The 17,216-nt window shown below is 37.9% G+C and overlaps 1 protein-coding gene across 5 annotated transcripts in view; it reads right to left on the reverse strand.

The window, feature by feature from the left end:
• The window catches only part of Smurf (SMAD specific E3 ubiquitin protein ligase), a 288,864-nt gene that overhangs the window by 73,085 nt on the left and 198,563 nt on the right, over window positions 1-17,216 (reverse strand). For 3 of the 5 annotated variants that reach the window (XM_070088412.1, XM_070088413.1, XM_070088414.1), the window contains one exon: window positions 9,986-10,609. The exons of 1 other annotated variant lie outside the window; for it this stretch is intronic. In XM_070088412.1, coding sequence (XP_069944513.1) covers window positions 9,986-10,609 — 624 coding nt within the window. The remainder of the gene's footprint in view (window positions 1-9,985; window positions 10,610-17,216) is intronic. One more of the 5 variants, XM_070088415.1, reaches the window with a different exon arrangement.

The raw sequence follows: 17,216 nt of genomic DNA on the forward strand, positions 1-17,216 counted from the left end.
TTGCATTTATATGTTTATATATATATATATATATATATATATATATATACAGTGGACCCCCGCATAGCGAACGCATCGCATAGCGAACAATCCGCATAGCGAACGCTTTGTTCGCTGAAATTTTGCCCCGCATAGTAGACAAAAACCCGCTCAGCGAACTTCGTCCGAGACGCGTCCAATGTGGGCCCTCAGCCAGCCTCACATGTGCCGCCCGTCCCATTGTTTACCAGCTAGCCTCCGCGGTAACATTCAAGCATACACTCGGAATATTTCGTATTATTACAGTGTTTTCGGTGCTGTTTCTGGAAAATAAGTGACCATGGGCCCCAAGAAAGCTTCTAGTGCCAACCCTGTGGTAAAAAGGGTGAGAATTAGTATGGAAATTAAGAAAGATTTTGAAGGGTTTGGGGCTAACCCTGAGAAGCCTATGCCAGTTGTGGAATCCATTGTGCCTACTTCAAAAATTAAGGAAATGTGTGCACAGTGGGTTGAACTGCAAACCTTTATGGATGAAAATCACCCTGACACAGCTGTTGCAAGCCGTGCTGGTGACTATTTCAATGACAATGTTATGGCCCATTTTAGGAAAGTCTTGAAGGAACGGGAGGTACAGAGCTCTATGGACAGATTTGTTGTGCGACAGAGGTCCAGTGACTCTCAAGCTGGTCCTAGTGGCATTAAAAGAAGAAGGGAAGTAACCCCAGAAAAGGACTTGCTACCTCAAGTCCTAATGGAAGGGGATTCCCCTTCTAAACAGTAAGAAGATAATGCTCTCCCCTCCTCCCATCCCATCAATCATCACCAGATCTTCAATAAAAGTAAGTGTCATGTAATTGTGCATGCCTTTTTCAGTTTGTGTGTACTAAAATTAACATTTTTTTGTGGTAAAAAAATTTTTTTTTCATACTTTTGGGTGTCTTGCACGGATTAATTTTATTTCCATTATTTCTTATGGGGAAAATTAATTCGCATAGCGAACATTTCGCATAACGACCAGCCCTCTTACACGGATTAAGTTCGCTATGCGGGGGTCCACTGTATATATATATATATATATATATATATATTTGGATGTTTATGAGACAGAAAAAAAGATGCCAGCCATTCTACCATCATGTAAAATAAATACGTACAGGCTTCCTTTTTACACTCACTTGGTAGGACGGTAATACCTCCCCAAATGGTTGCTGTCTACCAACCTACTACCTACTGTATAAACACAGCCTCTCCTCACTTAACGACGGAGTTCCGTTTTTAAGACCTCATCGGTAAACAAATTTGTCAGTAAGTGAGGAGCATACTATAATGGTAGTGGGTTTGTGTCAGCTATCTTTGATATTGTTTTAATATCACCTTAGCACCATTTATAGCTTTTCTGGTATATTTTTAAATGTTTATACAGTAGTGTACTGTATATAGTAATAAACAGAATAGAGGAAACCAACTCTAATATACATTATAGTAGGGCCCCGCTATACACCGTTTCGCCTTACGGCATTCCGCTAATATAGTGATTTCAAATTAGTATGGCCAAAACTTGTTATACAGCAAGTGGTCTTTCAAATAAGGTCACCCCACCCAGTTTGTTTACATTCTCTGTGAGCACCTCTCTCTATTATGTCTGGAAATTTTCCATAATTTGAAGTGTTTTAAAGTTATTGCATATTTTATATGTACTCTGATAATTATACTTATGTGTACCTGTACCTAAATATACTTACACACTGTGCTGGCAAACAGGTACACATTAAAATCAACAAGAGTCTGTACTCTTGACATAATACGTAATCTCTTGGGCACATTAAATGTCATACATTATGTTAATATAGACATTTCCATTAACCCTTTCAGGGTCTGTGCCGTAGATCTACGGCTTTACATTGAGGGTCCAAACCGTAGATCTACACCATGAGCTCAGCTCACTCTGATAAGCTGTGAGTGGTAAATTTGGGCCTAAATATGAGAGAATACATCTATGTGGTATGTGTGCACCACATAAAACAAATCCTGCAGCACACAGTGCATAATGAGAGAAAGAAAATCGAGACTAATTTTCAATTAAAACAGCAAGTTTGCAGTGTTTTTTCTCATATTTTTTACAGTTGTATTTGCGATTTCTTGGTCTCATTTTGATAGAATGGAAGATATAGTACAGAAATAGAGATGGTTTTAGTACTGAAAATGGCTTGAAACTGAGCTCAAAGTAGCAGAAATGTTAAATTTTTGCCGATGTTCAAGAGTAAACGATTGACCTCACACGTCTAATACACGCCAGCTGGTGGGTCTAATATATGTTCACAAATGTGATGATATTATATATACAATTATTATAATATTGCATGACAGTAAATCTTCTGTTTTTTGGTTTGAATAAAAATTCATTATGTGAATTAAAAATCAAAATGGAATTCATTTGTAAAGCCTGAAAATGTAACTAATGAACAGAGGAAATGTTAGTTTAGTGCCAGGAATACCTGCATTGTTTATTCTGGACCCTATTTTGAAATTGGAATATTTTGAACTTCCCACTAAATTGGCCAAATTACGAATTTCCAATCACTTTATTTTGTAGTTGAAACAGTTTAATTGGCAATTTCTTGTGCTCAGTCGATAGAATAGAAGTATAATACTAGTGAAATAGCTAAGAATTTGGTCGACTGGAATAAGGTAAATGGCCTAAAATGGGAGTCAAAGTCGGCAAAATCGCCGATGCGTAAGTATCACTGACATATCAAAATTTACGAGAGCATAATTTCGTCAGTTTTCCATCAAATTTCGTACTTTTTGTTTTATTACCTTCAGAAAAAGATTCTCTACCACTTCATAAGAAAAATAAAATTATTTTTTGGAAATTCTTGGACATTGGTGTGCACTTTGAAATTTGGCCTCTGGACCCTGAAAGGGTTAATCCTTCTATGATATTTTTTTCAAAATTACATAAACACACTATGTAACATATAAACGTGATGAGTACACCCCACAGTAGAATAAATTAACAAATATGAGATGTGGTAGCTAGGCGACTTGTAAGACTTGTGGTAGCCAGGCGACTTGTAAGACTTGTGGTAGCCAGGCAACTTGTAGTCCAACATCAGAGAAGATGTGTCACTATAATATTGCTAGGCGTAATTAGAAAATTATTCCTTTCGTATGCCTTCACTCAGAGTGTCATTTCTTCTAAAAATGGTGTTACAAGAGAATGGGAGTGTTTCTCTTTATTTATTCTACTGTATCAACATGGAGACAACTTGTACACAATGTAAAGTGACGAAAACCAGACACGTTCGCCTGGTTTGTTTACATTACGTGTGGGTGGGGCAGGGAGCGTTGCCTTGGCTGGCTACCACCTGACTTCCTACAAATGAAACTCACATCTCACCCTACATTAAGACTACAAATATTTTAAGGTAATTAACCCCTTGACTGTCGCAACCCCAAATCCTGAGGTGTTTCCTGGCGTCACAAAATCCCCCCCCAAATATTTTTTCTTATGAAATGATAGAGAATCTTTTCCCAATTGTAATGACACCAAAAGAACAAAATTTGATGGAAAACTAACAGAATTATGCTCTCGCGAAGTTAGCAACCTTGGTGATATTTATGAATCGGTGATTTCGCCCACTTTGAGCCCTATTATCGGCTAATTCCATTGTTTCAGTCGACCAAACTCATAGCTATTTCTTTAGAACTCAATTTTTTCTATCGATTGAGTACACGAAACTGCCCATTTACCAATTTCAACTACCCAATAACGTGGTCAGAAATTTGCAATTTGGCCAATTTCACGAAAATTAAAAAATATGACAATTTCAAAATAGGGTCCAGAATGAACAATGCAGACATTCCTAGCTCTAAAATAACATTTTCTTTGTTAATCAGTCATGTCTCCAGGCCCCTCTGATATTACTCTTGCTTTCTATTTTGAATTTTTATTCAAACAAAAAATAGAAGATTTACTGTTATGCAGACTACTGCAATATTGTAATAATTGTATAAATAATATCAACCCATTCATGATTGCATATTAGAATGGCTACTTGGACATTTATTGGAAAATGACATCATCTGTTTACTTTTGAACATCGGCAAAAATAAAACATTTCCCCTACTTTGAGCTCCATTTCAAGGTTTTTTCATAGTAAAACCAATCAAAATCACCTCTATCTCTGTAATATGTTTCCCATTTTATCAAATGAGACCAAGAAAACGAGAATACAACCATAAATGCTATACGAAAATAGACCACAAAGTCGGCATTTTAAATAAAAAAATGGTCATTTTTTTTTTCTCATTATGCACTGCGTGCTGCAGGATTTTTTTTTGTATGGTGCACACTGACCACACAGGCCCATTCTCTCACATGTGGGCCTACCAGCTTTCTCCTGCTTGATTTGAAGCCGCTAGAATTTATGAGCATATATACGTCAAAAACGGTGGCTCGTAAGACATACGTATATATATATATACACCTACCATCCGACTTACGACCGAGTTCGGTTCCAAGAAACCGGTCGTAAGTCGAACTTTACTACTGAATATCAACAAAACATTTTTGTAATGACTATTTTATTGTTTTATTTTGGTATTTCATGTTTTACTTTACTTTTTATGCTGTTAGTACTGTATTTTATACTGTAAGGTTTAGGGTAAACACTGTCTACAACACAAATAGTTGTTTATTTCCCAGAAATTTGGCATAAAAAACACAGTCGTAAGTCGAGTGGTCGTAAGTCGAGCAGGTCGTAAGTCGGATGGTAGGTGTATATGACCAAAACAGTCAAAGGGTTAATGAATGTATTGTATATGTATTTTATCGCTCTGGGGTGCTTTAATTAAATGTTATAGTATATTATGTGTGGGTGGGGTGGGCTGACCTGGCTGGCTACCAAACTTCCCAAACCTGACTACCTACAGATAAAACTCACCTCTCAACCTACATTAGGACTACAAATATATTACGGTAATTAATGAATGTACTGTAGATGTATTTTATCATTCTGGGGCGCTTTAATTAAATGTCCAAGCATATTACATGTGAGTGGGGTGGGCTGACCTGGCTGGATATCATACCTCACAAACCTGACTTCCTACAAATAAAACTCACCTCTCACCCTACATTAGGACTACAAATATTTTAACCCTTTGACTGTTTCAGGCCCCTTTCTGAAACTGTCATTCTATGTCGCTCAATTTTTGAAAAAAAAAAAAATAATTTTTTTCTTATGAAATGATAGAGAATCTTTTCCCGATGGTAATGACACCAAAAGTTCGAAATTTGCTCAAAAACTCATGGAATTATGCTCCCACGAAGTTAGCGGTCTCGGCGACATATGCGTATCGGCGATTTTGCCAAATTTGAGCCCTATTTTCAGCCAATTCCTTTGTTCCAGTTGACCAAACTCATAGCTATTTCTTTAGAACTCCATTTTATCTATCAGCTGAGTACAAGAAACCTCCCATTTACTAATTTGGACTACCCAATATGGTGGTCAGAAATTGGCAATTTGGCCAATTTCATGCAAACTAAAAAAGATGCCAATTTCAAAATAGGTCCAGAATAAACAAGGTAGACATTCGTGGCACTAAAATAACATATGCTCTGTTCATTAGTCACATCTCTAGGCCCCTCTTATATTATTATTGCTTTCTATTTTGATTTTTTATTCATACAAAAAAATACAAAATTTACTGTTATGCAGACTACTGCATTATTGTAAAAATGGTATAAATAATATCAGTGCACTAGTGAAAGAATATTAGACTCCCCAGTTGACGTGTATTGGACGTGTGGTGTGATTTATTTACTCCTGAACATTGGTAAAAATCGAACATTTCCGCTACTTTGAGCTCAGTTTCAAGGTCGTTTTCATCGTCAAAGTAATGAAAATCATCTCTATTTCTGTAATATGTTTTCCATTTTATCACCTAAGACCATGAAAACGCGAATACAATGATAAATACTATACGAAAATACACCTCAAAGTCGGCGTTTTATTCCAAAAAAAACGATCAGTTTTTTTTTCTCATTACGCAACGTGTGCTGCAGGATTTTTTTTATGTGGTGCACACTGACCACACAGACCCATTCTCTCACATGTGGGCCTACCAGCTTTCTCCCGCTTGATTTGAAGCCGCTAGAATTATTGAGTATATATACGTCAGAAACATTGGCTCGTAAGACGTATTTATACGTCGAAAACAGTCAAAGGGTTAAGTCATGAGTGTACTGTGTGCACATTTTACTTTTTATTGTTTAGTGCCTAGTTTTATTGCTAACTTAACCCTTTCAGGGTCCAAGGCCAAAATCTGAAGTTGGTGCTCCAGTGTCCAAGAAATTTTTTGGGGAAAAAAAAAAAAAAAAAAAAATCTTACAGAATTATAGATATTTTTGTGAAGGTAATAAAACAAAAACAAAAAATTTCTGATCAGTACTTGCCGATATACAGCGGCGGGAAGTTGACTCAAAATGACCTGGTGGCGGCAACATCAGTGACTTCCACAAAATCGCATTTTTTATTTTACGTTTTTTATACTTTTTTCTTTTCTTTTCTATTTTTTTCTTTTTCTAGTAACATTTGTGGCCTGTGAGACCAATATAATGTATATTGTATAAGTGTACACTCATTGTATTCAACACAATAACTACACTAATTTATCATTATATTGCTTACAAAACTTGTTTACAAGTTTATTGTAAACAAAATGATGAAAATATTAGTGCGATTATTGTGTTGAATACAACGGTACCATATAGTACAATAGTGCCATAGGGTCCAATGGTACCATATGGTACAATGGCATCATATGATACAATCGTACTATATGGTAGAATATGGTACAATGGCACCATTTGGTACAATGGTATGATACAATGGTACCATATGGTGCAATGGTACCTTATGGTGCAATGGTACCATATGGTACATTGTACCATACAGTACAATGATACCATATGGTTCATTGTGCCATATGGTACTATATGGTACTGTTGTATTCAACACAATAAACACACTAATATTTTCATCTTTATTTTGTTTACAATAATTGTCTACAACAAAAATATGCAAAAATGTTGTATACACCTACCATCCGACTTACGACCTGCTCGACTTACGACCACTCGACTTACGACCGTGTTTTTTATGCCAAATTTCTGGGAAATGAACAACTATTTGTGTTGTACACAGTGTTTATCCTAAACCTTAAGAGTATAAAATACAGTACTAACAGCATAAAAAGTAAAGTAAACCATGAAATACCAAAATAAAACAATAAAATAAAGTCATTACAAAAATGTTTTGTTGATATTCAGTAGTAAAGTTCGACTTACGACCGGTTTCTCGGAACCGAACTCAGTCGTAAGTCGGATGGTAGGTGTATTAGTAATGTTCTATTATATATTTACAAATGTGCAGGAACTCGACACGTTACTTGAGATGGATGACAGATAGCTTTGTCTTGGAAACTGCTGAGTCAGTAGCTAGCTTGCGTCGCCACTCACTCAGTCTTGGCTGGTGTCTCCTGCCACCAACACCTCCTATTGACCATATGGTACATGGTATCACATGTTACAGGGTACCATATGGTACATTGTACTATATGGTATAGGGTACCATACAGTACAGGATAACATATGGTACAGGATAAATAACAAAAAGGCACAATACCGTGACTGGAACGATACACTAATAACCCGCACATAAAAGAGAGAAGCTTACGACGACGTTTCGGTCCGACTTGGACCATTGACAAAGTCACACTAACCAGAGGTGGAGCAGGACGGCTATATAGGCAGGAAGAGGTGGTGGTAGTGGTAGTAGTAGTAGTACAAGAATTGTATATAATACCGACAAGATGAAATTAAGACACATGCACAACACCCGGGCATCCCCATCGTAGACGTCCTGCTCCACCTCTGGTTAGTGTGACTTTGTCAATGGTCCAAGTCGGACCGAAACGTCGTCGTAAGCTTCTCTCTTTTATGTGCGGGTTATTTGTGTACAGGATAACATATGGTGCAGGGTACCATATGGTGCAGGGTACCATATGGTGCAGGATACCACATGGTACAGGGTACAATATGGTACAGGGTACCATATGGTACAGGGTACCATATGGTACAGGGTACCTTATGGTACAGGGTACCTTATGGTACAGAGTACCTTATGGTACAGGGTACCTTATGGTACAGGGTACAATATGGTGCAGGGTACAATATGGTGCAGGGTACCATATGGTGCAGATACAGGGATCCCTATGGAAATAAGTCACCCTGACTTTTTTGGGTTATCCTAGGATTTTATACATATGCTGCTATGTATGATAATCTATTTAACTGTATTTGTGTACACCTGAATAAACTTACTCAAGTGCATGTGACATCGTAACTAAGTTTATTTAGGTATACACAAATAAAGTTACATAGAATATCATACTTAGCAGCATATGTTTGGAGAACCTAGGATAACCCAAAAAAGTCAGAGACTTATTTCCATTAGGGTCCCTATACTATATAGTACAATGTACCATATGGTATAATGTACCATATGGTATAATGTACCATATGGTACCATGTACCATATGGCACAATGTACCATATGGCACAATGTACCATATAGCACAATGTACCATATGGCACAATGTACCATTGTACCATACAATACCACTATGACATGGCATCATTGTACCATATGGTACAATGGTACCATATGGTACAATGGTGCCATATGGTTCAAAACCATAGAATTCCTCTTCAGCTCCACTTCCATCAGTCTTAGAACTGTAAGTTGTGAAGAGGAGTCAGAATTCGCCAGAGAGTGAGTGGGGAGTGAGAGCTTCCTTGCCGCCAGGCACGATGAACTAAGCTACTTTGGCGGTGTTCACACAATGCCATGTGGGCGTCCAGATTTTTTCTATAGTGTGCACACTGACCACCCAGACCCATTCTCTCAGATGTAGGCCTACCAGCCTTCTCGCGCTAAATTTGACGCCGCTGGAATTTTGGCATAGATCTATGGTTTGGACCCTGAACATAAAGCCGTAGATCTACAAGACGGACCCTGAAAGGGTTAATATATGTTAGTGTAAACTTGTTACCTGGCATTTATAAGTGAAAAAAATGGCGTTCTGCTTCCCAGCGATGTCTGCTTTCCGGTAGTAGCCTGGAACCTAACCTGCTGTATAAGAGGGGCCCTACTGTACGTATTTAGGTATGAATACTGATCAAAGAGCCCGTCATAAGTCCAAGTCGTCTGTAAACGAGTAAGTCGCTAAGTGAGGAGAGGCTGTATTTAAAAATATACTAAAAATGTTATAAATGGTGCAAAGGTGACATTAAAACAATATCAAAGATGGTTGACACAAACCCACTACCATTATAGTATGTTCCTTGCTTAGCGACGGATTCGTTTACCAATATGTTCTTAGGAACGAAACTCAGTCGTTAAGTGAGAAGAGACTGTACAGGGTTTACTACTATCCACGGTAGATCTTGGAACATATCCTCCGTAAATACAGGAGGACTACTGTACAGCACTTTATAAGAAAATAGAAGCTACATGTGAATTACAAAAAGTTGAAGAAAGATTTCAACTTTTGCCACGATTATCTGTTGATAAGCTGTAATGGTAAGTAAAAATTACCTAAATACAGCCTCTCCTCACTTAGTGATGTACTTATTTACCAACGACAGGCTCTCTGACCAGTATGCATACCTAAATAATTTATGTAAGAGCTGAATTCCTCTACTCTGTTTATACAATATACAGTATCCTACTGTATAAGCATTTAAAAATATACCAGAAATGTTATAAATGGTACAAAAGTGACATTAAAACAATATCAAAGATGGTTGACACAAACCCACTATCATTATAGTATGCTCCTCACTTAGCGACAAATGAGTTTACCAACGTGGTCTTAGGAACGGAACTCCGTCGTTAAGTAAGGAGAGGCTGTACTGAAAAATGAATGCTCTCTTATTTACCTTCTGACTGGAGTTCCTTCCTGTGGCACATCAGCACTTGTATTGGGGTTGCTCAAAACTATATTTCCACCAGCTGGAGATATGGTGGAGGCTGGACTTGAAGAAATAGTATTGGAGGAAGTGGAATGTCTGCTCGGAGAACCCAGAACGCTAGTATCACCTGGCCTGCAACACGCGGCACTGTGTCGTGAGGTCGATGCTGGGTCACACCGGGAAGAGGGGGAGGGTCCAGTGCAAGGAGAGCCAGAGGCAGTGTAGGGAGGACAGGCCTCATTACAGCCTACTATGCAGGGAACTGGTGCAGCTGGTGTACATGGATTGGGTATACGAGAAGGGAAAGACTTGTGATACACTACAGAACAGTTAGGAGCTAAGGAAGAGGATGTAGAGGGTTGAGCATTATTACAGCTGCCTACACAACTGGGAGAAGCACAGGATGAAGAAGGGCATGCTTGACTAGAATCTCTGGCACAGCTGGGAGAACCCGAGGATGAGGAAGGGCAATCAGAGGAGCAGGGAGGGGAGTTGCAGGCCTTGGGAGCAACACAGGAGAAGACAGACGAGAGGAAGACATAGATGGCACATGGACACACGTACGTCTTGTCACGCCGTCTGCGCTCCACTCTGTAATAAGCCAATTGGAAAGACCAATCACTTTTGTCTTTCACACTAAACAGCCTTTCATAATTTTGGAGCTTCACACATACAATAATGACAAATTCATTTCTCTTTAATTTCATCTTAATCTTGTTCCCCTTACATTAGTAATGCAAGAAATTCACACTCCATTGGCACTGGGCAAATTCATGGAGTCTAGTTAATTGGTACACCAAAAATTTAACTTAAAACTTAATAAATTTTATCTCAAAATTTTATGTCAGGTCAAAAAACTTAAAATACAGTACATAACAGCAAATTAATACAGTACTAGCCACCAGAGATTGATATTTAGCAAATAAAAGGCAAGCCTCATTTAACACTTTGAACTGGTTAAAAAAAAAAAAAAAAAAAAAAAAAAAACACGCCACTAAGAGGTTACGGTACCGTGCAAAATATTCTGGTTGAAAACATATTAAATGTTCTCACATAAGAGATATTCCTGCACTGTATAATACTATAATACATGTAATACTCACAGAATATAGACTAGAATGATGTATGTCCAGGCTTCACAAGTAAATATTGTGAAAGCTTACTTAATTTTTCTTGTCGGTGTATTCTATAGACATGGAATACGGTAAACCCTCAATGTAACAGACATCAATATGAAAGATTTTTAAAATTGTAGGCAAAATCCACTGGTTAAATTGCACTTTCAGCTCCTATTTTTTTTAAAGTTTATTTAAGTATATACATGTATATGTGTAATTTGTGGGTACAGAACTATATTAGGTGTATAGTACAGTATTTAGAATAATTTTTTACTATTTATTACCATCATTCTGATATAACAGACACCCCCTATTAGTCCATTATATTGAGAATTTACTGTAGCGCAAGTTCAAGGAAGTAACTTGTAAAGAGGTACAGGTCTCCCTCAACGTTCACGTTTTCAACTTTCAAGGGCTTCACACATTCGCGAATTCCCAACCGCCAAATTCCCAGCCACCAAATTCCCAGCCGCCAAATCATATTTAAGTTTCCCGCCACCTGCGAGTCCCTACTACCCTCCCTCCGACCCCCACAACTGGCAGCCAGCCCTCCCACCACTCAGTGTGGGGAGTGTTTTGTTTGTTCATTATTTGCTATTAAACTACAGTATAAATAATGTAAACCCATTCATGACTGCATATTGGAATGGCTATTCGGACAGGTATTAGACGGTGACATCATGTGTTTACTCTTGAACACTGCAAAGAATTAAACATTTCTGCTACAGCTAATAATAACAATAGTAATAATAATAATAATAATAATAATAATAAATATGATATAATTGAAGAAGGAAATTGTACAAAAATACGAGGGAGTTGTTGACACAGCGTCAGTGTGACTTTGTTTATGCTGGAGTGAACATTAGTCTCCCTGCTCTTCCAAACATTTCACAATAATTCATTGTGTTTGGTGCTTGTAGATTGAGTGTGACTGGAGTGGTAGAGGCAGTGATTGAGACAATGGTATTTAATAACATACATGTTAATAATATACATGTTATTAATAATAACATGTACTGTTATTATTTATAACATATATGTTATTAAATACCACTGCCTCAACCGCTGAATTATTGTGAAATGTTTGGAAGAGCAGGGAGACTATTGTTCACTCCAGCATAAACAAAGTCACACTGACGATGTGTCAACCACTCCCTCGTATTTTTGTACAATTTCCTTCTTCAATTATATCATATTTATTATTATTATTATTATTATTATTATTATTATTATTATTATTATTACTATTGGGTAAGGGGCTTGGACTTCCAGCAAGCGTGCGTGAGCGTGTTAGATAGGAGTGAATGGAGACGAATGGTACTTGGGACCTGACGATCTGTTGGAGTGTGAGCAGGGTAATATTTAGTGAAGGGATTCAGGGAAACCGGTTATTTTCATATAGTTGGACTTGAGTCCTGGAAATGGGAAGTACAATGCCTGCACTTTAAAGGAGGGGTTTGGGATATTGGCAGTTTGGAGGGATATGTTGTGTATCTTTATATGTGTATGCTTCTAGACTGTTGTATTCTGAGCACCTCTGCAAAAACAGTGATAATGTGCGAGTGTGGTGAAAGTGTTGAATGATGATGAAAGTATTTTCTTTTTGGGGATTTTCTTTCCTTTTTGGGTCACCCTGCCTCGGTGGGAGACGGCCGACTTGTTGAAAAAAAAAAAAAAAAAAAAAATTACTATTGTTATTATTAGCAATAGCAGAAATGTTTGATTCTTTGCAGTGTTCAAGAGTAAACACATGATGTCACCGTCTAATACCATTCCTAATAGCCATTCCAATATGCAGTCATGAATGGGTTTACATTATTTATACTGTAGTTTAATAGCAAATAATGAACAAACAAAGCACTCACCACACTGAGTGGTGGGAGGGCTGGCTGCCAGTTGTGGGAGTCGGAGGGAGGGTAGTAGGGACTCGCAGTGGTGGAGGCATTGGTGGAGGCAGTGGTGGAGTCTGTGGTATTTAATAACATACATGTTAACATACATGTTATTAAATAACATACATTATTAAAGCATAACATGTATATATTTAGTACAATTTACGACGTTTTCATGTATTTTATGATTATTCATGGTTCAACAAGTTAAGGAAGCAGTATTGTAATTTATTTCCCTACAATATATTGGGGCACCAAACATTCACGGTTTTTCAACATTCGCGAGGCTCTTGATCCCCTAACCCTCGCGAATGTTGAGGGAGACCTGTACTTTAATTAAGGCTTTGCCTGTACCATACAGAACTGACTAAGTCACACTTATCAAGCTGGCAACACTGCAACATGACTGCTTTCAAACAAAACAGCAGAAAAGCTTCAGGCAGCCCACTTTAGGGGTTTCTGTCAGCTATGAAGTCTCTTGACACCATCCAATGTCACTATAGACCAGATTTCTCTGGCCTACCTTTGATGAGTTTTGAGAGTCTTTCTACTCTCAGAGCCTGGCCATGGGTCAGGCTTGCTGTCAGTGTTCATCCAGTGGAATCAATATCACCCCAAACTATGCTCATGATTACCTATGTCTAGTTACATCAGCATCGCTATGCTTGCAATGGCCCATCTTCAGCATTAATTCATATAATTCAGTAGTAGCACTACCACTGTAATCCACACCAATTATTCTGCAATTTATTCTGTGAAAGAAAATGTTCTAGCATTATTTCAGCACAGTTTTTTTCTCAGCTTACAAATACTGACTCTTTCTCCTCTTGATGGTGCTAAGAATCTTTATTTTCTCTTAAATTTTAATGTTTTTTTTTTTATGTTACCTTCATATCTCCACTTTTCCTATCAACTATTCAGAATATTTTTAGTATTCATTTGTATGCATGAATTCACTCACTCATGCATGCACTCTCATGCATACACTCTCTCTCATGAATGCACTCTCTCATGAATGCACTCTCTCATGCATGCACTCTCTCTCATGCATGCACTCTTTCATGTATGCACTTTTCATGTATGCACTTTTCATGTATGCACTCACTCTCCCACTCATGTGCTCTCTCTCTCTCTCATGCTCTCTCACTCATGCTTGCTCTCTCTTGCTTGCTCATGCTCTCTGACTCACTTTTGCTCTCTTTCACTCATGTTCTCCCTCTCTCACTCATGCTCTCTACTGAGAAATTCACTACCAGTACACTTTAGTAAAACTATTAAATTCAAATTATCAAAATTAAAAGTACTCAAACATCAGCGTTTACTGTGTGAATTACTGCTGTGTTGTTATTGAAGGGTCAAGGGGTTGTGGTGGGCCCAAGAGGCTCCGAGAGCAACTGAATCCTGTCTTCTTTGATGGTGTTAATCATGACAAGCAGAGCAGTTTCTAAGCATCACCACCATAACTAACACCGTCACACAAAAAATCAATGGGGTCCGGAGCAGCTGATGCCTTACTATCAGCTGCATAGAGTACTGCAGAGTAAAACAGACCAGCAATGCCTTACAGAGTACCTGAGGACTAGTACAATCATCCAATGACAACTCTGAACTGACATCACTCCAATAACCTCAGTCATCCACTTCAGCCCACAATCCACTATCATCCACCTCAACCCAGTAGGGCCAGAACATCCCTCTCCACACCTTTTTAAGATCAACATACAACAACAATCAGAATTTAAGTAGAGAGAAACTAAATGAGGTGAAGATATTGCAGTTTGGAGGAGCATTTGAGCATTGATGGAATGAGTGACAGTATTTCTTCTTTGGCAGCTCACCCTACCTCAGTGGGAGGCGGCCAGTATGTTTTAAAAAAAAAAAAAAAAAGTAACCTTTTAAAAGCTACAATTATCTGAATCATGTACACCTCAATTATATCAGCCACAATTACTAAACATTTTTTACAGAATAACAAGACCTAAGAAAAATTTGTTTAGCATTTTTGGTGGGTCCCAGCAACACACAGTAATTCTATTTTCCCCTCATTCTTGAGTTCATTTTACATGATTCCTTACTGACACTCCACTTTTTAGGAACATGACAACTGTGTTAAACGAGGGTCAAATGTGTTGTAATGTTCCCAAAATGGCCAACTGGCACCTACACTCTCCAGTTAAGATAATCAGAAGAGGCATTCTCCAATCCCTACATGGAAGCAAATTTGTTTACTAAAACCAATATTTTTTATTTATTAACACATCGGCAATTTCCCACCAAGGCAGGGTGGCCCGAAAAACAAAAACTTTCATCATCAATCACTCCATCCCTGTCTTACCAGAGGCATGCTTACATTACAGCAATAAAACTGCAACATTAACTCCCCTCCTTCAGAGTGCCGGTATTGTATTTCCCATCTCCAGGAATTAAGTCCAGCCTGCCAGTCTCCCTGAATCCTTTCATAAATGTTACACTCCAACAGCAGGTCAAGCCCTAAAAGCCATTCGTCTCCATTCGCTCCTATTTAACACGTTCAAGCATGCTTGCTGGAAGTCCAAGCCCCTCACATACAAAACCTGCTTTACCCCCTCCCTCCAACCCTTTTTAAGCTGACTCCTACCCCGCTTTCCCTCCACTACAGATTTATACACTCTTGAAGTCATTCTATTTCATTCCATCCTCTCTACATGTCCAAACCATCTCAATAACCCCTCCTCAGCCCTCTGGATAATAGTTTTGGTAATCCCACACCACCACCTATCTCCAAACTACCGATTCTCTGCATTATATTCACACCACACATTGCCCTCAGACATGACATTTCCACTGCCTCCAGCCTTCTCCTTGTTGCAACATTCACAACCCATGCCTCACACCCATACAAGAGCAATGGCATAACTATACTCTCATACATTCCCTTCTTTGCTTTCATGGATAAAGTTCTTTTTCTCCATAGACTCCTCAGTGCACCACTCACCAATACTGATAAAAAAAAAAAGTATTCTGTTTTAGCACAGAGTCCAGCAAATCAAAGCTTACTAAATGTGTTAGTAAATTGGTGAATTTTTCCCCTATATAGCCTAAATCAAAAAAGTTATTCTTGATACGTATATGATAAACTGACCGTTAAAGATTGAAGCCTTTCATAAGGGGCATACTCATGGAATTTCAGGTAAAAAAGAAACATACCATTTTAAAAGTAAAATTGGCAAATTGACACCTTCATATCCCAATAATTCCATCAATTCAGACTTTCTTCTAAGGAGGATATACCTGTACCAACATTGAAAATTTATAGCTTAGCAGAAGAGACTAAAGTTATGTATTGAAAGGAAACCATTGTCAGTCAGGGTCTATATAAATGGACCAGAAAACCTGCCAAGCCAATACTTTCATGAATCTTCCCCCATTTATAGTTCACCAGTGTTTTAAATTTCAAGCCAATCGGATAAGGCATTTGAGGTATCAAGTTAAATCTTGGAGAACAGGACATTTTTTCCAAGTATAGTAGGGCCAAACTTTACGGCGCTCCACTAATACGGACATTTCAAATTATGACCAAAACTCGCTATACGACTCCCCCCCACCTGACTTTCTTATACAGTCACTGCGTCCTACCCAGTTTGTTTATATAATTCGTGAGCTCTGCGAGCACAGTGTCTCTCCATTATCTCTGGAAACCTTCCAAAATTTCAAGTTTTAACGTTATTTCATGTTTTATATATACAGTGGTACCCTTAGTTTCGCACAGCTTCCAACTCGAGCAATTATGTAAGTGTATTATTGTAAGTGCTTTTGTAAGTGTATTTTTGGGGGTCTGAAATAGACTAATCTAACTTACATTATTCCTTACTGGAACAAATTCGTTTGGTAACTGCACTCAAACAGCCTTCTGAAACAAATTATGGCCGAAACTCGGGGTACCACTGTACTCTGATATGTGTACTTATGTGTACCTGTACCTAAATAAACTTACACATTGTGCTGGCATGCATATTAATAATAATAATAATATGCAATAATAATCATGTGTATACATTAGTATACACATTTTCAATAATTCATCTATGAAATTTTTTCAAAATTATATAATAAACACGCTACGTTACTTATAAACGTGATAAATACACCCCACAGTAGAATAAATTAAAATAAAAATTAAATGTTTTTCTAGTCAGTCAGAAAGAA

The sequence above is a fragment of the Cherax quadricarinatus genome, chromosome 24 (genome assembly GCF_038502225.1).
Source record: "Cherax quadricarinatus isolate ZL_2023a chromosome 24, ASM3850222v1, whole genome shotgun sequence".
Lineage (NCBI taxonomy): Eukaryota > Metazoa > Arthropoda > Malacostraca > Decapoda > Parastacidae > Cherax > Cherax quadricarinatus.